Source organism: Rutilus rutilus (genome assembly GCF_951802725.1).
Source record: "Rutilus rutilus genome assembly, chromosome: 21".
In the NCBI taxonomy this organism is placed as follows: domain Eukaryota; kingdom Metazoa; phylum Chordata; class Actinopteri; order Cypriniformes; family Leuciscidae; genus Rutilus; species Rutilus rutilus.
Window position 1 is genome coordinate 34,781,826 of NC_140226.1, and position 25,980 is coordinate 34,807,805.

At 38.4% G+C, this 25,980-nt stretch overlaps 1 protein-coding gene across 1 annotated transcript in view; it reads left to right on the forward strand.

The window, feature by feature from the left end:
* The window catches only part of LOC311280385 (ryanodine receptor 3), a 160,942-nt gene extending 136,606 nt beyond the window's left edge, over positions 1-24,336 (forward strand). Inside the window, exons 86-107 of the mRNA XM_084392502.1 lie at positions 2,513-2,593; positions 2,685-2,773; positions 2,852-2,980; positions 3,592-3,696; positions 5,066-5,147; positions 9,005-9,534; positions 10,771-11,544; positions 12,123-12,181; positions 13,742-13,907; positions 14,067-14,153; positions 14,655-14,840; positions 14,922-15,052; positions 15,492-15,534; positions 15,777-15,904; positions 17,507-17,567; positions 17,657-17,803; positions 18,245-18,379; positions 19,068-19,224; positions 21,353-21,417; positions 21,541-21,641; positions 21,987-22,038; positions 23,034-24,336. Coding sequence (XP_084248628.1) covers positions 2,513-2,593; positions 2,685-2,773; positions 2,852-2,980; positions 3,592-3,696; positions 5,066-5,147; positions 9,005-9,534; positions 10,771-11,544; positions 12,123-12,181; positions 13,742-13,907; positions 14,067-14,153; positions 14,655-14,840; positions 14,922-15,052; positions 15,492-15,534; positions 15,777-15,904; positions 17,507-17,567; positions 17,657-17,803; positions 18,245-18,379; positions 19,068-19,224; positions 21,353-21,417; positions 21,541-21,641; positions 21,987-22,038; positions 23,034-23,129 — 3,404 coding nt within the window. The 3' untranslated portion in view covers positions 23,130-24,336. The remainder of the gene's footprint in view (positions 1-2,512; positions 2,594-2,684; positions 2,774-2,851; positions 2,981-3,591; positions 3,697-5,065; positions 5,148-9,004; positions 9,535-10,770; positions 11,545-12,122; positions 12,182-13,741; positions 13,908-14,066; positions 14,154-14,654; positions 14,841-14,921; positions 15,053-15,491; positions 15,535-15,776; positions 15,905-17,506; positions 17,568-17,656; positions 17,804-18,244; positions 18,380-19,067; positions 19,225-21,352; positions 21,418-21,540; positions 21,642-21,986; positions 22,039-23,033) is intronic.
* The last annotated feature ends 1,644 nt before the right edge of the window (positions 24,337-25,980 follow it).

Genomic DNA, 25,980 nt, shown 5'->3' on the forward strand with positions numbered 1-25,980 from the left:
CTAATGAGCGATTCCTCGGGAACCCTCCAGTGTTTAGTAGGACGTTTCCCTTTTTCGTAAAAAGCCGACTGACTGTAATTGAACCTTAAAAATGTGCTTTCTTTCCATTTTACGTGTTGTTATTGCTCAGGCTTTTACAAACTGCGGATTGTGAGTTCATTCAAAAATATTAATTTAATTAAATCATAAAAATTGTACACTTAAAATATTATTTTTTTTAAATAAAAACAATCAAAATAAACCCTTGCTAATAATTAAATAAAAAAGTCAAATTAAAATAAATCATTTTAAATACAATCACTTACTAATAATTAATTAAATAAAAAATGTCTAATTAAAATTAATCATTTTCATTTTAAAACAAATAAAGTAAATGTCAAATTAAGATAAAAAATCAATCAAAAATAAAACAGAGTAATAATTAAACAATTGTCAAATATCAAAATATGAATAATTTTAAAATGGAAATAATCACAATATTACTCTCACTTAAATAAAATTTTTTTTTTTAAATAAAAGCATTCAAAATAAAACACTTACCAAATCAGATAAAATATATATATTTTTTATTTACCTGCATGTCATGTGATCATTAACCGACAATGTTAAATTATTGAAATATTAACTTTCAATCTCAGTAAATATTTGAGCTCAAATCATACGGGTTATTTTTAGGAAACTGGTGAATATTTGATCAATCATATTTATCTAAAGTAACTGGATATGGATTTTACAGCTACCAGTCCTAAACATGTCCTTTACAATCTGTCATTAAAGGATTAGTTCACTTTCAAAAAATGTTTTGCTGATAATTGACTCACCCGATGTCATCCAAGATATCCATGTCTGTCTTTCTTCAGTCGAAAAGAAATGAAGGTTTTTGAGGAAAACATTCCAGGATTTTGGACTTCAATGGCAACCAACTATACCAGTGTTCAAAGAAGGTTCAAATGTCCGTCTCAGTGCAGCTTCAACGTCTCGACACGATGCCAGTCGAGAAATAAGTTATTTTCAAAAAAAAAAATATATATATATACTTTTTAACCACAAATGCTCGTCGTGCACCATCTCTGAGATGCGTCACGTCATCTATCTAAGTTATTTGTCTGTGTTCTCCGGTTCAGAAAGGCAGGGAAGGTCATCTCATTTTCTCCTCCAACTTCAAAATCGTCCGACATCTTTGTTGTAATTTATTATAATTTTTTTTTTTTTTTTTTTTTTTTGTGACCTTTTCCTGGCGGATCTCAGAGATGGTACAAGACAAGCATTTGTGGTTAAAAAGTATATATATATATATATATTTTTTTTTTTAAATGGCCGATCGTTTCACAAGATATGACCCTTATTGCTCGGCTGGATCGTGTCGAGACTGTGAAGCTGCATTGAGACGGACATTTGAACCTTCAAACCGTTGGTTGCCATTGAAGTCCATTATATGAAGAAAAATCCTCAAAAACCTTCATTTCTTTTCCACTGAAGAAAGAAAGATATGGATATCTTGGATGACGAGGAGGAGAGTAAATTATCAGCAAAAATCTTTTTTGAAAGTGAGCTAATCCTTTAATAATCCTCACCACAGAAGTACAGCGCTGTATTTCAGTCAGGTTTAGATGTGTGTAATGTAGATCTTTACTGACAGTCAACGCTCTTCTGCTTGAGCTCAATGTAATATGATCAAATACTGATGAAGAATATGATCAAATTCAATGTGACGTCATATTTTCACACAGTATAGCAGAAAGTTGCATTGAATCTTCTAACGAACCGATTAACACTGAATGCTGACGAACGGCCACATGCCAACTCTAATGATTATTATTATGATTTGCTTTAGCACATACTAATCAAACGAAATATTTTTTACTGTTTCATTTTTTATTTTATACGTTTATAATTTTGTTTTATTTATGATATATGTAATATATTTAATTATTTTATTTATTATTATTTTTTTTATATTATGTATGTTTATCATAGCATTTATTATTTTATTTATATTTTTATATTATTATTTTATTGAATGCTTACAATTTCAGTTTATTATTTTATATTATGTATTTTTATAATTTGGTTTATTTTATTTTTTACTGTTTCATTTTATTTCTATTTTATACGTTTATAATTTCATTTTAATTATTGTTTTATTTATATTATATTTTATCATTTTATTTACTGTCTATCTTTTTTTTAAAATATATTTTCAATTTATTTATTATTTTATATTATGTATTTTCTATAATTTTATTCATTTATTTATTGTTTTTATATATTTTTTTATATTATGTTTATCATTTTATTTATTAAATTTTTTACTGGTTCATTTTATTTCTATTTTATACATTTATAATTGTATTTTTAATTATTATTTTATTTATATTAATATTTAAAATTGTATTTATTGTTTATTTATATTAAGTATGCCTATAATAGTGATTATGATGTGTGTGTAGTGGTTGAGAGGGCAGGACGTCTGCAGAAGTCTCTGAAGTGTGTGTGTGTGTTTTCCTCGAAGGCTCGAAGGTTCTCCAGAACGACGAGTTCACCCGAGATCTGTTCCGGTTCCTGCAGCTCCTGTGTGAAGGACACAACAACGGTGAGGAACACACACTCAAACACACACTGATGATGAAACACACACTGATGATGAAACACACACTGATGTGTTTCGTTCGTGTGTTTCTCAGACTTCCAGAACTTTCTCCGGACTCAGACAGGAAACACGACCACAGTGAACATCATCATCAGCACTGTGGACTATCTACTGCGCCTGCAGGTACACACACACACACACGCGCACACACACACACACACACACGCGCGGATGTCTGCTCATGTTGTGGTGTGTTCGCAGGAGTCCATCAGTGATTTTTACTGGTATTACTCTGGTAAAGACATCATGGACGAGGCGGGTCAGCGTAACTTCTCTAAAGCTCTGGCCGTGGCCAAACAGATCTTCAACTCGCTCACCGAATACATTCAGGTAACGTAGAGAGAGAAAGAGAGAGTGTGTGTGTGTGTGTGTGAGAGAGAGAGAGAGAGAGTGCGTGAGAGAGAGAGGGAGAGAGAGAGAGAGAGAGAGAGTGAGAGAGAGAGAGAAAGAGAGTGCGTGAGAGAGAGAGAGAGAGAGAGAGAGAGAGTGCGTGAGAGAGAGAGAGTGCGTGAGAGAGAGAGAGAGTGAGAGAGAGAGAAAGAGAGTGCGTGAGAGAGAGAGAGAGTGGGAGAGAGAGAGAGAGACCTTCACTACAGTCTCTGTGTATTTATTATATATATATTATTTTTTTATATTGCATGTTTATAATTTCATTGTATTGTTTTATTTTATATAATGCATGTTTATAATTTTATTAATATTATGTATGTTTATAATTTTATTTATTTTGTATAATTTTAATATTATGCATAATTTATAATTTGTTTAATTTTGATTTATGTTATGTATTTTTATAATTATATTTGTGTTCATCAATATTTGATGTGATGTTTATAATTGTATAATGTAAGAGATCTTCTGTGCTGTATAATGCCAGTATATGTAGTGCGCGTGACAGGCAGCGGTCGCTCCTCTCCCAGTGTGTCCCGTGTGTTTCTCAGGGTCCGTGTATTGGGAACCAGCAGAGCCTGGCTCACAGCCGACTGTGGGACGCCGTGGTGGGATTCCTGCACGTCTTCGCCAACATGCAGATGAAGCTGTCGCAGGTTGGATCAGTTTTCATTTTTATACTTAGTCACTTTGTTCCATTTTTTGTGTGTGTGTGTCATTTTTATTTTTACAAATGAGACCTAATTGTAAAGTTTTACCAATGTTTTCTAGTAGGGCTACACAATATATCGAAATTATCGAAATATCGCGATATGCATATCTCGACGGCTTGCAATAACGGCGGTCATGAGCAAAAGACGAAGAGAAAATCACTCGCTGCTCTCGGCTGAATAACTTGTGTAGCTTTAATAAGAATCAGGATATATTTAATTCATACAGTGAAAACTAAGCAGTGTTTTATTTTTACATTTGATTATTCAGTTTCTGTTGTTTAATAACTCTGATGTAGGATAAGCTGAACCCCTGAACCCCGAGGTTTACACTGATGTTAAAATAACACTTCTTACGCTGCTGTAAAACACTGATGTTCACTGGCAGAAGTTTAGGGATGTTTTCTTCTCACAAAATGTGAAACACGTGTGTAGGTTATATCATTTTAAATATATTTTAAAGATAATTTAAGTTTATTTTACACACTTTAAGCATTATCGTATCGCATATCGCATTATTTAATGAGTTATCGCGTTTTTCTTCACTATTGTGCAGCCCTACTTTCTAGTTTTAGTTAACTATAATCTGTAGTCGTGTGTGTGAACACTAGAAGTCTCTCCAAAGCCATTCTGAGTCTTATTTTCCCACATTTGTTGTCCATATGAAAGGTTTCTTGTGTTTTCTTATCATATGTCATCTTAAAACACAGTTCGAGCATGTCCGTCTCCGTCAGGGGTGAAACTCACTGTCCTGCAGACTTCAGCTCCAAACCCCGATTAGCGTACGTTTACATAACGAAGATTCGCTTAAAACGGAGATGTTTTTCCTTTGAGTGTTCTGCGTACAGACGACATCATTGTCAAACCGATCCCCATTCACACGGATCCGCGAAAACGACTGAAACCGCTGTATTCTGCTGTCAGGCCAGTAGATGGCGATGAAACACGATAGACTGAACACGTAATGCGCGCGCGTCATCGTCTTCAGAGATTTGTGCTTTTGTTGTTTGCACTTTGAACCCCCGGTTTCAAAACTTTGCATTTTCAGGCACCCAAAACGCCGCTGATGTGTAAACAAACGGCCAAAACGAATAAAAAGTTTTACGTTTTTAGTTGAAAAAGTGGTGTCATATAAACGGCCCCTTAAACACAGCTGAACCAGGCGTACTAGACAGAAGCTTCCAGACAGGTGTCGAGGTGACGAGGATTGCCTTTGATTGTCAGATTAGATTTTCATTTAGTGAATGAAAGTGTGCTGTGATGTTCCTCTCCTCTCATCACACTAATGTCACGCTTTCCTCTTGATTCCTCGCAGGACTCGAGTCAGATTGAGCTGCTGAAGGAGTTGCTGGATCTGCAGAAGGACATGATCGTCATGATGCTGTCGCTGCTGGAAGGTTCTTCTACGCAAACGCTCACACACCAAACACACACACACTGCAGCTAAAGTCAGCGTTTAGCGTTTAATCCTGTTCTGTTCACACACAGTTTAGTATTTAATCCTGTTCTGTTCACACACAGTTCAGTCTACGCACTGCGTACCGAACCAATCCGAACTGTTAATAATGTGTGTAAACGCGCGTCAGAGATGTGTCTTTTTTTATGTGAGCCTCGACTCATTTGTGTTGCCAGATCTTGCTAGAAAAAACAGCAAACAAGAACAAGCCCATAATAAACCAAATAAATACAAATGCATTGTATTGAAAATGACAAATATCACGACCCACACCTTTTATTACCTCAAAAAACTTCAAAATATCACTTTATGAGCCTAGAAGCGCTTATAATAAGTGGACATGGCAACACTGCAAGAGAAGCCCAGCCTTATAAACATAAACAAAACACGATGCTTCTGTCGACGGTGGTTTAGTTCAAATTGATTTAAAGTCTCCCTGTGGTGTAAATCCAGCTTTTAATGTTGTTTATGTGTCTATGTGGTGTTTTTAATCTGCTTTAAGACAAAGCATGTGTAAGTTCATAAGTCGACACCATTGCTGAGTATTTCCTCCTTAAAACTGCAGTGAACCAAAGACAGTCTCAAAAACACGCTTTGAAATCGCTGGTGTTTCTGACGTCACAAACTACCTTGCAACCAATCAGATCAACGTGTGATCGACAACCAGTGGATCTCTGAGCTGAGGGAGTGAGTGGAGGCGGGGTGAATTTGCATGTTCATAGAACCACAAATACTAAATTAAGCAAGGGTGTCGAGTTACAGTCAAGATATTTTAAGGCATGAACAATTGTTAAGGAATAAAATAAGGAAAAAACGCTTAAATATGTCATTTTGGTGATCAAAGATGAGTTTTAAGGGATACAATTATTGACTACAGGGGGACTTTGACAACAGTGACCAAAGATGTCAATATGTTCAAGCCATAACAACATTAATCATTTTGTAATATTTTTTCTCATATTAAGAGTTTGTTTTTTGATAAATGTATATTTTGTATTTGTATTGCATCACGTGACTGACTAATTTACTGACTAACTGACTAATTAACATACGTGTTGTGTATGCATAACCATTTTAAAGAAGAAGAAGGAAGAAGGAAGGTTAGTGCTAGAGTCTTTTGAGCGTGGAAAAGGATAGAATTTAGATTTTTTTTTTGGAACGTGAATGTGACTTTCTATTATTATGTAACAACACAAAGAAAAAGTATAACTTTACAAGACAAATTATGAATTCACGCTTCAAATCCTCTGTGCATCCCCCTTGTGGAAATGGCGAAGAACATAAAATGGCTCAGATTACAAAATATTACTTTGGTCAAAAATAGCGCATACCAAACATGTGACACCAGATAATTTAGGCGATTCACCCCTGAAACTTTGCAGTGTGTGCATGGCCTGATAATCAAGTCAAGTCAAGTCACCTTTATTTATATAGCGCTTTATACAGTACAGAGTGTTTCAAAGCAGCTTTACAGAGATAACAGGAAAATAATGCAACAAAGTTTGTTTCTAGAAGAAAATAGCGTCACAGTCCATTAATTTAGTTTATTTATATATATTATGGTTGATTCAGCAAGCTATAAAAATACAAATAGTTAAAAGTAAAATAAAATCCCTCATTTCATTCCCTGTCCTTGTACGCCATCTCGTAACACAGATGACTGCAGCTTGCAACCCTCTTTACACATCATCATCCTTAGAAAAGCTACTGGCATAATTGTTATTTTCATTGTCCTGGATAGTCCCTCTAGTATAATCAAACAAGTAAAGATTTATCTGAAGTCGGGCTGCATGAATAAACACTGTTATTGCACTCCTGACACAAAGTCAGACCCTCAGTCACCTCAGTATAAACAAGAAATAGTATAGATGTCCATCAATATCAGTTCAGAATACCCTACAAACTCTCTGTAGGCCATCACGGCCTTTTCAGCTGCCGCCACCGCTCTCGAACAGCGCCTCAACCCTGCAGCTACTCGATCAAGTTTGCTTGAATCTTCCTGTGGCAGGCGTCCGCTGACCTTGTGCCAGTTAGCGGTCCCCAGCTTCACCGCCAGCAGTCTGCGCAGTTCTGACACGGGTGGGCTGAGTTCTTGTCAAAACACGATCAGTTCAGAGGAGAACTTGTCTCCTGAGACCTCAGGGCTCGGCAGATGAGCCATCGCTTCCTTCATGTCGTTCACTGTGCATGGCCTGTAAACCATAGTTGGGCCCTCCGGTCCCGAAACTTCAATCATTGGAGCCAGAAGTTCTTCATCTTCTTTGCTTTGTTGCTGTCCTTGGTCTTGCTTCTGACCTTGAGATCTTGTCTGCACAGGGAGGACTTGTATTTGTTTCCCCCCTGAGGCTCCATCTTCAGCGGCGTGTGGTAGTTGGTGTGGTCTTCATGGTGGAGAGCAGTCGAGGTCAAGGTCCACTTTTAGGGCTTGCAGCTCAGCCGTAGGTGATGATGATAGTGATGATGTGGGGTGGTGATGCATGTGAACACACAGAAACATCAGAGGTGTTAATAGGTGCACATGGGGCAGATGCCTCTTTTTCCCTCATCCCTAAATGGCAAATTTTTCTGCATTGACCTTCTTTCTATTTTCTCTCCCTCTTCCACCCAACAATCAATAGTCCTCTTACAGGACACACACACACACATGTCTGAAACAACAACCTCTTTGTTCATCATTCCACTCTTCTACAGACTCCCTAGCGACCTTCAGTCTTGTAGCACTCAGCGTTCCCTCCCTTGGGAAATCATGATGTTTCATTAGCTTATCGATGTCTCTCATACACTTGTTGCCATACAACTTTCTCATCTGACGGAAAACCGGTGTATCATATTTTTCACAGATTTACTCTGAGATTTTCCCATGGTGATTTACTCTGTGTCTGTGGTATTATTTTTGCGCACCTAAGTAGACTAAGTAGTTTCCAATAGACCCGATTTTTCCCTAAAATCGGACAGGAGGAGCTCTAGGACTGACTTACGGGGTAACCTCGGGTTCACTGCCTCATCAGTCCGCACCCCAAAAACCCATTTGTTCGGAAGCTCTAGGAATGGAATCGTTCCAGTCCGTACCCAACAGAACCTCGAGTTTAATTACATGTCAAACTCACTACTCCTTCACAGACTCAGGTCATCAGCATGGTTTAATCTCTCAGTTTCCCCAATTAATAATTTTTCTCAGAACAATTTATGTTTGTCTCTTACCCAGTTCTCTCAATTCCACTTGAGCTCTTTTACGATTCCAGTGGTGTCCCTCCCGGGCCCTGGCGGTCAGCCCCTCTCTCTCAAGTTTACGAGGTAGAGCTGGAACTGCTCAGTCCAGGGGGCCAAACACCCTCCGCTCTCGGGTCCAAAAGGCACATCCAAGGAATCCCACTTCTGACACCAAATTGTTGTGGCAAATAAACAATTCTGAATAAGAGACAAATGTTCAATTTATGATTAAAATGGTTTATTTCTTACAAGATAGGCTCACAGTCACACAGTCAGGAGAATGTGTCCCAGAGAGGAGGCTCTCCCTCTTTATATCTCTGCTACTCATAACATAGATAACATAGGGCCGTAGTCCAGGCTCTTAGCCAATTGAACCTTTCTCTGCCTTATTAGGAAAGTACATGATTTACTATAGGGAAAGATCATTAATATGAATAAAATAATGAATAAAAAACAATTTCCATAACAGAAACCAGACTCAGTCGCTCAGTTCTCCTGTGGCCAACGAACCAACAGTGTATGATTATGATTCAGGCAGCATTACAGACTGAATCCTGTGAGAAATAATCCCGTCGTTCCCTCCCTTAGGAAACGTTGTGAACGGGACCATCGGCAAGCAGATGGTGGACACTCTAGTGGAGTCCTCCAGCAACGTGGAGATGATTCTCAAGTTCTTCGACATGTTCCTCAAGCTGAAAGATCTGACCACCTCCGAGAACTTCAAGGAGCAAGATCCCGACCGTAAAGGATTCATCTCCAAGAAGGAGTTTCAGAAGTCCATGGAGAACCAGAAGCAGTATTCCCAGTCCGAGATCGAGTTCCTGCTATCCTGCGCCGAGGCCGACGAGAACGACATGTTCAACTACGAAGAGTTCGTCAAACGCTTCCACGAACCCGCCAAGGACATCGGCTTCAACGTGGCGGTTCTCCTCACCAATCTGTCGGAGCACATGCCTCACGATCCCCGTCTCTCCGCCTTCCTGAACTTGGCCGAGAGCGTTCTGAACTACTTCGAGCCCTTCCTAGGGCGCATCGAGATCATGGGCGGCGCCAAGAGAATTGAGAGGGTGTACTTCGAGATCAGCGAGTCCAGCCGAACGCAGTGGGAGAAACCGCAGGTCAAGTCAGCTTTATTTCTATGGCGCTTTATACAGATACACATTTCATCAATTATGAAGCAAATTTTCAATGTTTAGTTAATTCAGTTCAATAACAGTGTCAATGTTGCAAATTTCATCAATTATGAAGCTAGTTTTTAATGTTAATTCAGGTAAATAGTGTCAATGTTGAAATTTCATCAATTATGAAACTTATTTTTAGGGTTGATTCAATTCAGTTCAGTAAAGGTGTCAATGTTGCAAATTACATCAATTATGAAGCTCATTTTTAATGTTGATTCAATTCAGTTAATTTCATCAATTATGAAACATTTTCAAAGTTAATTCAGTTTACTAATAGTGTAAATGTTGCAAAATTAATAAATTATGAAGCAAATTTCAATGTCGGATCAGTTCAATAACAGTGTCAATGTTGCAAAATTTATAAATTATGAAACAAATTTTCAGTGTTGATTCAATTCAGTTCAATAACAGTCAATGTTGCAAATTCCATCAGTTATGAAGCTAATTTTCAACATTTATTCAGTTCAGTTCAATAACTGTCAATGTTGCAAAATTCATCAATTATAAAACATTTTCAATGTTAATTCAATTCAATAACAGTGTCAATGTTGCAAATTCCATCAGTTATGAAATTAATTTTCAACATTTATTCAATTCAGTTTAAATAACAGTGTTGCAAAATTTATCAATTATGAAACAAATGTTTAATGTTGATTAAATTCAGTTCAATTACTGTCAATGTTGCAAAATTCATCAATTATAAAGCTAATTTTCAATGTTTATTCAATTTAGTTCAATAACCGTCTCAATGTTGCAAAATTCATCAATGATTGAATCAACACTGAACATATTTTCAATGTTAATTCTTTTCAATAACAGTGCCAATGTTGCAAAATTAATCAATTATGAAACATTTTTAATGTTAATTCGGTTCAGTAAGTGTCAATATTGCAAAATGAATGTTAATTAATGTTTTCAATGTTAATTAAATTCAATAACAGTGCCAATGTTGCAAATTTCATTAATTATGAAACAGATTTTTAATGTTGATTCGATTCAATTTATTGAAGGTCAGTTATTCAAATCTCATCAATTATGAAATTTAACTTCTGCTGTAAGCAGCTCTACAGAAGACCATAGTCATTATTCCGATCAATTCAGTTCAAACGTTGTTCTCATCCATGCAGTCAAATCGATATTATTACTGAATGTTGAGTATCTTTTAAACCGCAGGTCAAAGAGTCCAAGCGCCAGTTCATTTTCGACGTCGTTAATGAGGGCGGAGAATCGGAAAAGATGGAGCTGTTCGTCAACTTCTGCGAGGACACCATCTTCGAGATGCAGTTGGCGTCTCTGATCTCCGAACCGGATGCCACTGAGAGACAAGAGGAGGAAGATGAAGACGATGCTCAGAGCGTGGAGATGGATGAGGATGATGAAGATGGTGCGCTGGAGTCTTCCTCAGCGTTTGCTCTGGCCTGCGTCTCCATGAGGAAAAGCCTCTACAACCTCCAAAAGCTGCTGACCTTCAGGAGCATGAAGAGACAGTATCGGAAAATGAGGAAGATGAGCGTTCGGGAGATGATCCGAGGATTCTTCTTCTTCTTCTGGATGATCTTCACCGGGATTTTCCGCTTTCTCTACAACCTGGTCTGGGGTTTCTTCCACATTCTCTGGTCCACGTTGTTCGGAGGAGGCCTGGTGGAAGGAGCCAAGAACATGAAAGTGACTGATATTCTGGGAAACATGCCGGATCCCACGCAGTTCGGGATTCACGGAGACGTTCTGGAGATGGAGAAGCTTGAGTACGGGGACGTGTGTTCGGTGGCCGAGCTCGGGCGAGCGGGAGATCAGGATGAGATGGACCTCATGACGGAGCTGATGAATATTCATCCCAGGAGGGAAGGAGGAAAGCATGGGATGGAGCCGGGATTGGGAGACGTGTCCGAGGTCGTGGGAGTCGACACTCCGTCTCTAGCCAGCGCCGTACACCAGAAGAAAGCTCAGGTCTGCCAGTGGATTCAATGCAAAGTGTCTTGTATGCTCTCCTTATTTGATCAAAAATACAGTAAAAATTATAATAATGTAAATCATCTGTTTTCTATGTGAATATACAGTAAAGTGTAATTTATTCCTGTGATCAAAGCTGAATTTTCAGCATCATTACTCCAGTCTTCAGTGTCACATGATCCTTCACAAATCATTCTGATATGATGATTTGATGCTCAAGAAACATTTATGATTATTATTAATGATGAAAACTGTTCTGCTGCTGATGATTATAATATGAGCTCACATTTATTTGCTTGTTTGGATATTTATTTATTTTGTTTTTTAGCATTACCTCCCTTTTGTATACATTTTTATATTTATAATTATTAATTTGTTTTTTCTTTTTCCCAGCCTGTGTGTATCAACATATAAAAAAAAAACCAATAATCTTTTACTTAATAATAAACAAGAATAAATACATGAGCTCACATTTATGCAGAACACAGCAGAAGAGACTCTTTTAAAAACATTAAAAAAAAAAAAATCTAAAATGTTGTTTATCATTGTGACTCTAGTGTGTGTTTTCTGTACAGGAAGCGGCTAGTAAACAGACAGCGGAATCTGACAGCAGATCAGAGTGGGAGAAGACCGAGTGAGTGTTTGAGGAGAAACTCAGTGTGTGTGTGTGCGTGTGTGTGTGTGTGTGTGTGTGTGTGTGTGTGTGTGTGTGTGTGTGTGTGCGTGCGTGCGTGCGTGTGTGAGTGAGTGTTTGAGGAGAAACTCAGTGTGTGTGTGCGTGTGTGTGTGCGTGTGCGTGTGTGAGTGAGTGTTTGAGGAGAAAGTCAGTGTGTGTGTGTGTGTGCGTGCGTGTGTGTGTGCGTGCGTGCGTGTGTGAGTGAGTGTTTGAGGAGAAACTCAGTGTGTGTGTGTGAGTGAGTGAGTGTTTGAGGAGAAACTCTGTGTGTGTGTGAGTTAGGGTTTGAGGAGAAACTCAGTGAGTGTGTGTGTGTGAGTGTTTGAGGAGAAACTCAGTCGGCCCTATCTTGCACCCAGCGCAATTGACTTTGTACACGGACGCATGTATCATTCCTATTTTGCACCCGCGCAAAGCGGACTTTTCCCTCCACAGATGCACGTCGGTTAACTAAGAAATACACTTGCGCTCCCCGGGGCAGTTCAGCGCAAAGAGGAGGCGTGTTCCGGCGCAAACGTTCCCTCATGCTATTTTACAGGTTTAGAAAACAATTGCGCCACTAACCGAAAAAAAAACAGTTTAAAGTCAGTGGTGCGTTGTGCATGTTATTCATATGCTATTTTAAGGGCGCATGCTTGGCCAAAATCAATGTAGCGTGAGCACAACGCGCATACACTTTGATTCTCTCATCTACACACAGACGCAGCAGTTCACATTTTTGCAAATCATACATTATTACGAAAGATAAATAGATAGATAGATAGATAGATAGATAGATAGATAGATAGACAGTTTATTATAAAAGCATACATCTAGCTTACACATTTACCCAAATTATCATACGCCTGTTTAACCGAAGCTAATTTGTGTGTGTTTCTCCATCCCCAATGTCACTTCTCTGTGTTTTACGGCCCTGACGAGAACGTCGGTCTCCTCGGCTGTGAACCGCTCCTGGCGTGCGTCTGGCAAATCCGCCGTTATAATAGCAATCCGCCATGGAACAAGCGCGCCTGCTCTTAAAGGGAATGTGAGATGTCGCTCTGATTGGTTTATTTCACGTTACGCCCAAACCACACCTATGAGTAATGAAGCTACTTCAGACCAACACATTTTAGATTTGCGCCAGGCGCAAGAGTCATTTATCCCGCCGGGAAAATAGCAACAGCGCCAAGACCCGCCCACAAAGTTACTTGCGCTTTGCGCTTTGACACTTGCGTTTCAGATCGTTAAAATAGGGCCCAGTGTGTGTGTGTGTGTGTATGCGTGTGGAGTGTACGTGTAAGTGTGTGCGTTTATGTGTGTGTGTGTGTATGCGTGTGGAGTGTGCGTGTACGTGTAAGTGTGTGCGTTTGTGTGTGTGTGCGTTTATGTGTGTGTGTGAGAGTGAGTGTGTGTGTGAGAGTGTGTGTGAGAGTGTGTGTGAGTATGTCTGTTCAGGCTCTGTGAGTCTGAGATGAGCTGTAGATCTGCTGTCTCATGTGTGTGTGTGTGTGTGTGTGTGTGTGTTCACATGGCCAGTGTGGAGGATGGAGAGAAGAAGGACCAGGACAAGGGGAAGAAGGAGAGTGCGTGTGATGAGGAGAAGAAGCCGCTGAAGAAGAGACGAGGCCCGAGGAAGGAGTCGGCTGAAGCGTTCATGGCAGCGACTCTGGCGGGTCTCGACGTCTATCAGACCAAAACCCTGGTGAGCTTCAGGAGGAACGGCAGGTTAAAGGAGTCGTTCACTTTAAAATGAAGATTAGCCCAGTTTGGATGCTCGATCACCTTCTGTAACGTGTGTTTACACGTGTGTAAGAGTGTGTTCACCATCTCTCAAACACTAAATATCACTCTGTGTTTGCAGAATTATCTGGCCAGAAACTTCTACAACCTGCGTTTTCTGGCTCTGTTTGTGGCGTTCGCCATCAACTTCATCCTGCTCTTCTACAAGGTGAGCGCAGCTTTACAAGCCGTCTGAGGGCGAGAGTCTTATTATGTGCTCTTTCATTTATTTGACCATTTAGTTTTCATCATTACCTTCCTTTTGTCAGATTTTTTGTTGTTATTTTAGTTTTCTTGTTTTTTCACCCTGTATGTATCAAAAAAACGATAAAGAAATCATAAGAACCTGTGTGTGTGTGTGTGTGCGTGTGTCTGTGTGTCTGTGTGTGTGTGTGTGTGCGTGTGTGCGTGCGTGTGTGTGTGTGTGTGTGTGTGTGTGTGTGTGTGTGTGTTTGTGTTTGTGTGTTTGTGTACGTGTGTGCGTGTGTGTGTGCGTGTGTGTGTGCGTGTGTGTGTGTGTTTGTGTTTGTGTTTGTGTTTGTGTGTTTGTGTGTTTGTGTGTGTCCGTGCGTGTGTGTGTGTGTGTGCGTGTGTGTGTGTGTGTGTGCGTGCGTGTGTGTGTGTGTGTGTGCGTGCGTGCGTGTGTGTGTGTGTGTGTGTGTTTGAGAAGGTGACGGGTGAGGACTCGGATGACTCGGACCCGTGGACGCGGCGTGAGGAAGACGAGGATGAAGGAGTGGTGGAGTACTTCGTTCTTCAGGAGAGCAGCGGATACATGGCTCCGACTCTCCGCTTCCTCGCCGTCATGCACACACTCATCTCATTCCTCTGTGTGCTGGGATACTACTACCTCAAGGTACGACATTACCCAGAATCCCCAGCTCAGGAGCTCGCAGGTGTGTGTTAGTGAGGCACTGAACGTGTGTGTGTCGCTCAGGTGCCGCTGGTGGTGTTCAAGCGTGAGAAGGAGATCGCGCGCAAGCTGGAGTTCGACGGGCTTTACATCACCGAACAACCGTCTGACGACGACATCAAGGGCCAGTGGGACCGACTGGTCATCAACACCCCGTGAGTCACGCCGCATTATGGGTCTGTTCCAGTGCATTATGGACCTGTTCCAGTGCATTATGGGTCTGTTCCACTGCATTATGGGTCTGTTCCAGCGCATTATGGGTCTGTTCCACTGCATTATGGGTCTGTTCCACTGCATTATGGGTCTGTTCCAGTGCATTATGGGTCTGTTCCACTGCATTATGGGTCTGTTCCAGTGCATTATGGGTCTGTTCCAGTGCATTATGGGTCTGTTCCACTGCATTATGGGTCTGTTCCACTGCATTATGGGTCTGTTCCACTGACTACCAGTGCATTATGGGTCTGTTCCAGTGCATTATGGGTCTGTTCCACTGCATTATGGACCTGTTCCAGTGCATTATGGGTCTGTTCCAGTGCATTATGGGTCTATTCAAGTGCACTGTGAAGAATTAAACACTGTTTCTGCTTTACGCAGGTCTTTCCCCAACAACTACTGGGACAAATTTGTCAAACGGAAGGTAAGATCATCAATAAATGGCACATTTCAGAACAAAATCAACAGGGAAATAAACTGTGTGTGTATATATGTGTGTGTGTGTGTGTGTGTGTGTGTGATGATGATGAGGTTGATGAGGATGATGATGATGATGATTCTCAGTATGTGAGTATTCTCAGTCAGGATCGTGGTCTCGTCACACTGATGATGGTGTGTGTGTGTGTGTGTGTGTATGTGTGTGTGTGTGTGTGTGTGTCTCCTCAGGTTATTAATAAGTATGGCGATCTGTACGGGGCGGAGCGCATCGCTGAGCTTCTGGGTCTGGATAAGAGCGCTCTGGACTTCAACCCCACAGAAGAGACGGTCATTAAAGACGCGTCACTGCTGTCCTGGTCAGAAACACACTGCCCATATAATCTGATATACTTTCTGATTAATTTACACTTATAATAATAATAATAATCATAGTAGAGACTGTGATACAAGACAATAGACCTGTTTCTCAGACACAGAAGTCGTCATTTATTTGGGGGTTTAGTTATTTTTTACTTGATGTACTTTATATGGGAGTTATGGGGGTGCTGATGTCAGAGCTAAATACTCATAAACTGATCATCATAAACACAGATATCAACATAAATAAATACATAATATTCAATAAGGCATATTTTATGAATGAAGGCCAGTATCACTGATACTAATAGTTTGCACTGCATAAATTATAAATTAAATATAGATTAATCCTTATTAACGCTACAAGCGTTCTTTAGTCAAGAGTGAGTGATTATCTCTGTTCTCTTTGTTCTTTGATGAACTTTACTGACAGACAGAATTAGAGGCTACTGTCCCTTTAAGAGTGTCTGCACATGATCTCACACACACACACTCATTCTCTCACAACTCTTTATGTTCATTGAAGACGTTATTAAACTAATTTAAGACTGCTCTGATGAGGATACTTGACAAAATGGAAATTTTGGCATAAATGTGTGTGTTATTGTTCATTCAAGCGCGAAAGAGAACTGTATTCTGGCGCGCGTCTATCTGTGTGTCGTGTGTGTCGTGTGTGTCGTGTGTGTCGTGTCACAGACAGCGCGTTCTCTTTGAAATGATGATGTGTTGATTGTGTGAGTAGGATGCTTTTCATATATCTGGCAACCAGACAACCTTAGATTAATACACACAGTGCATCCGGAGAGTATTCACAGACAGTTCCTCAGACTTCATGTGCTCTGACATGCACTGTTACCTGTGGGATCTTATATAGACAGGTGTGTGTCTTTACACATCATGACCAATCAGCTGAGTTTCCCACAGGTGACTCCAGTCCAGATGTAGAAGCATCTCAAGGATGATCAGTGGAAACCGGATGAACCTGAGCTCAATATTGAGTGTCATGGCAAAGGCTGTGAACGCTTGTGGACGTGTGATTATTTTTCATTTTTTATTTGTGATAAATTTGCAAAGATTCCTAACAAACTTCTTTCATGTTGTCATTACGGGGTTTTGAGGAAAATAATAAATTTAATCCATTTTGGAATAAGGCTGTAACACAACATAATGTGTAATAAGTGCAGCGCTGTGATACTCTCCGGATGCGCTGAACATCGATGTGATTATTCAGATAACGAGGTTTGGGCCATACAAATTACGGGAGTTTCCCGGGAGAAATTACAAAACGGGAGGGGGGCGGGAGATGGGTGTGAAATACGGGAGACTCCCGGGAAAAACGGGAGTGTTGACAGGTGAATGAGTGGAGGCGGGGCTAATTTGCATATTCATAGAACCGCGTATACTAAATGAGGCAAGGGTGTCGAGTTACATTCAAGATATTTAAAGACATAAAAACATTTCTTCCAGGAAATAAAACCATTTAAATATGTAATTTCGGTGATCAAAGATGAGTTTTAAAGGATAAAATGATTGAAATGAGGACTTTAAACTCTAGAAGGCTCATGTTCGCTCGTCTCCTCTGGTTCTCTGCTGTTCTTCAGGTTGAGCTCCATCGACACCAAGTATCACGTGTGGAAGCTCGGCGTGGTGTTCACCGATAACGTGAGTGTTTGCGCTGCTTCATGAGCCGGATGAGGTCACGTGATCGCTGACGTGTGTGTGTGTGTGTGTGTGTGTGTGTGTCCTTGCAGTCGTTCCTGTATCTGGTCTGGTACACCACCATGTCTATCCTCGGTCACTATAATAACTTCTTCTTCGCCGCTCACTTGCTGGACATCGCCATGGGCTTCAAGACCCTCAGGACCATCCTCTCCTCCGTCACACACAACGGCAAACAGGTCACACACACACACACACACACTCACACACACACACATACACACACACATTCTCACTCACACACACACACACACACACACACACTCTCTCTCTCAAACTCACACATTCACACACACACACACACACACACACACACACACACACACTCTCTCTCACACACACACACACACTCTCACACTCACACATTCACACACACTCTCACACACACACACACACACACACACACACACACACACACACACACACACACACTCTCTCACACACACACACACACACACACACACTCACAATCACAGACATAACTGATGAGCTCGTGAACACAACAGCCAATCAGAGGTGTTTATGATCCCGCTCAACAGCGTTCAACTTCGACTTGATACCGAGTCACTACCTTTGACAGTACTTTTGTGTGTGTGTGTGTGTGTGTGTGTTTCTCTCAGCTGGTGCTGACGGTCGGGCTGCTCGCGGTGGTCGTGTATCTCTACACTGTCGTGGCCTTCAACTTCTTCCGCAAGTTCTACAACAAGAGCGGCGACGAGGACGAGCCGGATATGAAGTGCGATGATATGATGACGGTGAGCGACGGCTCTGAGAATCCTGAAAATAAACGCATCACAGTTTCAACTGAGTTCTGAAGGATCATGTGACACTGAAGGATCATGTGACACTGAAGGATCATGTGACACTGAAGGTGTAAAGTGGCTCTATATAACAGACAGTTTGTAAGAGAATGGCAGTCAGACATACAGTCAAACCAAACACTATTCAGACACCAGATATAATATTTTATATTGTTTCACTAGTGTGTGCAGGACACTATAGCTCATTTATGTGAGTGAGGAGAGCAAAATAAAGTAAACTGTGACATATTATACCCAATAACTCTTCATACAGTGACTACCAGTAACAATGATTCGAACACTTTGAGCTGATCATGTTCTGCTGAAGTGTGTTTTCTTTAATTGCTAATGCTCTTTTTACACACAGACTGAACACAATGAAGCATTGCTTGGTGATTGGTTAAGCTAAACTGGTATTATCTAATTGTGTAGTTAAATTTAACAGCTGACAGATATTCAACATAATTCATGTGTGAGACAGTCTAACAGAAGGACGGACAAAACCAGTCAAATATCAACTGAGTTCTGCTCATATTTTATTACCATTCTCTAAACTATAGCGAATAAACTGTGATAATATGAGACATAAATTTTGTTTGACTGTGTGTGTGTGTGTGTGTGTGTGTGTGTGTGTGTGTGTCAGTGTTACCTGTTCCACATGTATGTGGGTGTTCGTGCCGGCGGAGGGATCGGTGACGAGATCGAGGACCCGGCCGGCGACCCGTACGAACTCTACCGGATCCTCTTCGACATCACCTTCTTCTTCTTCGTCATCGTCATCCTCCTGGCCATCATCCAAGGTGCCATCATCACATCACATGCTGAATATTCACATATGCATTTATTTAAAGGTGCAGTGTGTGATATTTAGGAGGATCTGTTGACAGAAATGCAGTATCATACACATAACTGTGTTTTCAGTGGTGTATAAAGATCTTACATAATGAAGCGTTATGTGTTTATTAGCTTAGAATGAGGCGTTTCTCTCTACACACACCGCGGGTCCGCTTACATTCACATGTTTCTACGGTGGCCCTGAACAGACAAGCGCGTTTCGTCACTATGTTGTTCTTCGTGTAAAGAAGCTCGCTAAAGTCAGCGAATAAAACACTGACACAATGATGAACAAGTCACAATAATATTCGCAATAACATCATTTTACTGAATAATTAAGTAAGCATAATTTCTTAATTTATCTTTGTAAAGAAACCTCATTGTTTAACTGGCTACTCTCTGCTGCTGACATCACTTCCTGTCGGCCTCCATAACTTCTGTTGGGTACAATTCACAACCTCACCACTAGATGTCGCTAAAACTTACACACTGCACCTTTAATGTCTCCTCGTGTTACTGTAGTATCATTGAGATGCTTCTGTGGCTTTTATTAATAGTTTTATATTTTCAGTTTTCATTGTTATTTTTTTATGCGTTTTTGTCCATTTTATTAGTTTCTTTTTCTTTTTTTTGTAAAGATGTCTATATCATTTGTATTAATTTTCAGTTTTAGTTATTTCACTACATCAAAGTAAACTAAATGGAAATTTTGTCTTGGGTTTTTTCTTGTATTTTAGTTAACGTTTATTTTATTTCAAGTAAGGATAATGTGGTTTTTTTTCCTGGTTTGAAATCACTTCTACATCTCTGATGATGATGATGATGTATTATTTGTCATATTAATTAATCAATGAAGCACTAATGAATCTCATAGTTAGTTTGGCTTCTTTTGTGTCTGTAAATCCAGTGAATTGTTTTCCAAGCACTCAGTATTATTCTGTTAATTATTATGATCTGTAGTGAGTATTATTATCTGTAATGAGTATTATTATCTGTAGTATTATTATCTGTAATGAGTATTATTATCTGTAGTATTATTATCTGTAGTGAGTATTATTATCTGTAGTGAGTATTATTATCTGTAATGAGTATTATTATCTGTAGTATTATTATCTGTAGTATTATTATCTGTAGTGAGTATTATTATCTGTAGTATTATTATCTGTAGTGAGTATTATTATCTGTAGTGAGTATTATTATCTGTAATGAGTATTATCTGTAGTATTATTATCTGTAGTATTATTATCTGTAGTGAGTATTATTATCTGTAGTGAGTATTATTATCTGTAGTATTATTATTATCTGTAATGAGTCTGTAGTATTATTATTATCTGTAATGAGTATTATTATCTGTAGTGAGTATTATCTGTAGTGAGTATTATTATCTGCAATGAGTATTATCTGCAATGAGTATTATTATCTGTAGTGAGTATTATTATCTGTAGTGAGTATTATTATCTGTAGTATTATTATTATCTGTAGTGAGTATTATTATATGTAGTGAGTATTATTATCTGTAATGAGTATTATTATCTGTAGTGAGTATTATTATCTGTAGTGAGTATTATTATCTGTAGTGAGTATTATTATCTGTAGTGAGTATTATTATCTGTAGTGAGTATTATTATCTGTAATGAGTATTATTATCTGTAGTGAGTATTATTATCTGTAGTGAGTATTATTATCTGTAATGAGTATTATTATCTGTAGTGAGTATTATTATCTGTAATGAGTATTATTATCTGTAGTGAGTATTATTATCTGTAGTGAGTATTATTATCTGTAATGAGTATTATCTGTAGTGAGTATTATTATCTGTAGTGAGTATTATTATCTGTAATGAGTATTATTATCTGTAGTGAGTATTATTATCTGTAGTGAGTATTATTATCTGTAATGAGTATTATTATCTGTAATGAGTATTATTATCTGTAATGAGTATTATTATCTGTAGTGAGTATTATTATCTGTAGTGAGTATTATTATCTGTAATGAGTATTATTATCTGTAGTGAGTATTATTATCTGTAATGAGTATTATCTGTAATGAAGAGTTTGAGAGATGATTGATTGTAAGAGTGTGTGTGTTGGACAGGTTTGATCATCGATGCGTTCGGAGAGCTGAGAGACCAACAGGAACAAGTCAAAGAAGACATGGAGGTACAGAGACATCTATCTATCTATCTGTCTGTCTGTCTGTCTGTCTATCTATCTATCTATCTCTCTGTCCATCTCTCCGTCTGTTCAGATGAATTTGGTTCTGATGTTGTTTCTTCTCCTCAGACTAAATGTTTCATCTGTGGAATCGGTAATGAGTATTTCGACACGACGCCGCACGGCTTTGAGACTCACACGTTACAAGAGCACAACCTCGCCAACTACCTGTGAGTGACGCGTTTATCCTCTCGAGTTCATCACTCAAACCCCACAAACTGCATGAGGAGAGAGGGATGCTTTAGTATTATCTGTATACTGCTATAGTTTTAGACATTTTTTTAAAACAATTATTTTTACATTTTCAGTTTTAATTTTAGTTAAAGTTTTAGTAATATTATTGTGTTTTTTATTTATTAACTATATTTAATTTCTTTTTATTTCAGTTTTAGTAATTTTAGTACTTCAACTTATTTAATTTCATTTTTTTCATCTAATATTTGCAGTATATTGTGCTTTATTTCTTTTCTTTGAACAGTTTTAATAGATTAAGTTTGAATCTGTTGATCTTGCAGGTTTTTCTTGATGTACCTGATCAACAAGGATGAAACGGAGCACACCGGTCAGGTACGCTCTGCTCTCACATCACCAGGAGGTCTAAAAAATTTGACCTAAATTTAAGATTTATATTTTTGAATTGCATATAAAAATGACTACTACACAGTTTTAACATAAACTACATCAAATAAAACAACATTTTATTTAGAGTTTTTCTCAAAATGTAACAAGTTTTTTCTTGAAACAACAACTTTATTGTCGAGTTTTTCCTGAATATTGTATTTCGACTATTCGAGTTTTCTCGAAAGTTACCAAGTTTAATCTTGCATTATAATGACTTTAATCTCGAGATGTTTTTATTTTTTTATTATAGCTTGGCCCCTAATCCTCTAATCTAATCCATATTTTCCAATAAGCAATCCAGTTTTTTTTTAATGCAGTCCTAAATAAAAATGACTTTGAAGCGTTTTACTGAAGCAATGCTAACGTTAGCAGTGAGATGAACGTTATATATGAATGTTATTTGTTAAACGCACGTGAGTGTGTGCTAATAATCTCGGCCAGGGCGCTCTTGCTCTTTCTTTCCTGGTAAAATAAAGGTTAAACACTGCAAAAAATGCATTTCTGACTCAGTATTTTTGTCTTGTTTGCAGTCCAAATAACTAGAAATTCTGAAATCAAGATGCATTTACTAGACGAGTAAAATCCCATTAGACATTATGTCTTTTTATCTGGTGAAAAAAATCTAAATGAAGTGAACAAGCAAAATGATCTGCCGATGTTGTCAGAAATCTAATCTTAATTCAAACAGAAACTGGATTATTTTTCTGACCGCATTGGCGGATCATTTTGCTTGTTTTAAGAAAAAACTCACTTCATTTAGACTTTTCCCCCAGAAAACAAGACATAATGTCTAATGGGATTTTACTCGTCTAGTAAATGCATCTTGATTTAAGATTTTTTTAGGACTGGAAACAAGACAAAAATACTGAGAGAGAAAATCTTTTTTTGCAGTGCTGATAATAATGTCAGACGTGTTTGAGATGTTTCCGGTGTCTCCGCAGGAGTCGTACGTGTGGAAGATGTATCAGGAGAGATGCTGGGATTTCTTCCCCGCCGGCGACTGCTTTCGGAAGCAGTACGAGGACCAGTTGGGCTAAACCCCGTCCCACGACACAACAGTACCTGCGTTACCTCGAGAAACAGTGCCAATTCAGTGGAGACTCTTTCCCTTCCTCTGTCTGGACGTTTGCTTTGGGTTCAAACGTTTCTTTAACTTCTTTTCGGTCAAAAAAAGCTCAACACGTTGCCTTCTTCGACCCCAAAAACCATTGCACAACGTCTTTTTTGAGAAACTGGGGTTTCCGGTCAACGTCTCCACCCGTATATGCACAAGAATCCCACTTCAGCGTTTGGAGAGCATGATGCCAAAAGCGCGTTGGACGTTCGTTCTCAGATTCCCTTCTCCTGCTTGCCGAGACGAGAGCGCGTGGCGATGAGATGCCTAATAAAAACCTTCGTGAAGTGCCTTACCTCCATTACATCTGAGCTATGCAAGATCTGCGTTTCCTCCTGATTGGTTGGTTCGACGTGTGGAGGTTTGTCATGTTCCCGTCTCCTGATTTCAGAGGGAAATGCTCTTGTTTGGCTGTTTGTATGTCGTAGCTTTGCTGAATTGTGCATTTCTTTTGAAGGACAAATAAAGATATTGATGCAATAAAGCTGTTGTGTTGAAGCACGTCTCTCCCGATAGAAAAGCCCTCATGTTGAGATCACGTGACCACAGGTGCTTTTAACAGGTAATATTTGAATAAATGATGTCACATGTTCACGCTTCTCTGATGTCTGTTAATGGTCACGTGACATGCAGGAAAACAAATGTTTTCATTTTCACATTTATTTTAATCATATATTTTTGTTTAAATATCTTTGTATTTGTATTATGTATTTTAATTTGACATTTTTTTGTGATTTAAATTTTAGTAATTTTATTTTTAAGTTAATTATTTTCGTTTTTATGATTTAATATATTTTTAGTAAGGGTTTTATTTTTATGGTTTTTATTTTTGATTATTTATTTTTTAAGTGTTTGTTTTGTTTTTACCTTTTTTATTTTAATTTTATGATTTAATTATGTTTGTGTTGTATTTTTTTTATTTAACAATTTTTTATTTTAAGTTTTTATTTTTATGATTTAATTCATTTTTAGTAAGTGGTAAGTATTTTATTTTGATTATTTTAATTTTCAAAATTATTGTAATTTAATTTTTAGTAAGATTAATTTTCAGTGTTTTTATTTTAAAATTAATAAAAAAAATCATTTCTATGATTCTATGAAGTATTTTATTTAGATTATTTTAATTTTCAAATATATATATATAATATTTGTTTAAATTTGTTTGTATTTATAAAGTTTTTTTTTCCAGTTTTTATTTTTAAATTATTTACATTTTTCATTTCTATGATTTAATCAATTTTTTTAAGGATCTGCTTTGTTTTTCATTTTGCATTTCTATTTTATGATTTAATGATTTATTATTTATTTTGTTTTTATTTGTATAATTAAATTCATTTTTAGTAAGTGTTTGTTTTTATTTTGAAATTATTTCCATTTTCCATTTGTATATTATATATAATAGTTTTGTGGTTCTCTGTGGCATCTAAAACATTTTATTTCTACATTTTGAATGCTCTATCTGCTCGTCACCTGTTGAGCGTATCGATTGCTTGTGTAACGCATATAGATAGAGTAGTTTACGGACTGTGTTTGCTCAACTGTTGCAGTGTTTGTGTGTTCTATAATTAAACGTATGGAAGAGCTTGAGCTCGGAGCGACAGATGTGAAGCCGAAGCCTCTCAGACACAGACGTCTCTCGATGTTTGTTAAAGGTCTCCCGTCACGCGAGGCCAAACGGAGTGTTTTCTGATCACAGGCGCTGAATGTCACCGGATCCGAGCCGTAATTAGGCTCCTGACGCTCGGGGCCGACGGCCCTCGTCAACAACAGCGCCTCTCTCACTTATGTGTCATGATGCAAGGTCACACACACTACATTAATGGAGCAGATCCGTTTCAGAGGAGATCAGAACGACAGCTGATGGAGAATACTAAATCTGCTGCTTTTATGGTGTTGTTTTTAATCCCCATCTGTGGCTGTGACATCATCACAGGTGACCTCATCATCATCATCATCATCACAGGTGACCTCATCATCATCATCATCATCACAGGTGACCTCATCATCATCACAGGTGACCTCATCATCATCACAGGTGACCTCATCATCATCATCACAGGTGACCTCATCATCATCACAGGTGACATCATCATCACAGGTGACCTCATCATCATCACAGGTGACATCATCATCATCACAGGTGACCTCATCATCATCATCACAGGTGACCTCATCATCATCATCATCACAGGTGACCTCATCATCATCATCATCATCACAGGTGACCTCATCATCATCACAGGTGACCTCATCATCATCCCCATCATCATCACAGGTGACCTCATCATCATCATCATCATCACAGGTGACCTCATCATCATCATCATCATCACAGGTGACCTCATCATCATCACAGGTGACCTCATCATCATCCCCATCATCATCACAGGTGACCTCATCATCATCATCATCATCACAGGTGACCTCATCATCATCATCATCATCACAGGTGACCTCATCATATGCAAAAACAGGAACAGAGAAAATATGACCCAGACGACATTAAATACATTAACTTTAGCTCAGCATTTGCTTGACTTTTGCTCTATTCTTTTTTTTATTAATTTATGAATTATCTAATTGATCTAATATTTATGTATTTGTATATAATGCTTCAACCTAAACTTATTTCAGTTACCATTTAAAAAAAAAAAATCCTTTTTTAATTTTTTTATCAAATTTTTATATTTTATTTTTAGCTTTATTTCAATGGCTGAACATGATTTTTAATAGTTTTAGTGAACAATAACAGCACTGACTCACACTGTATGAAA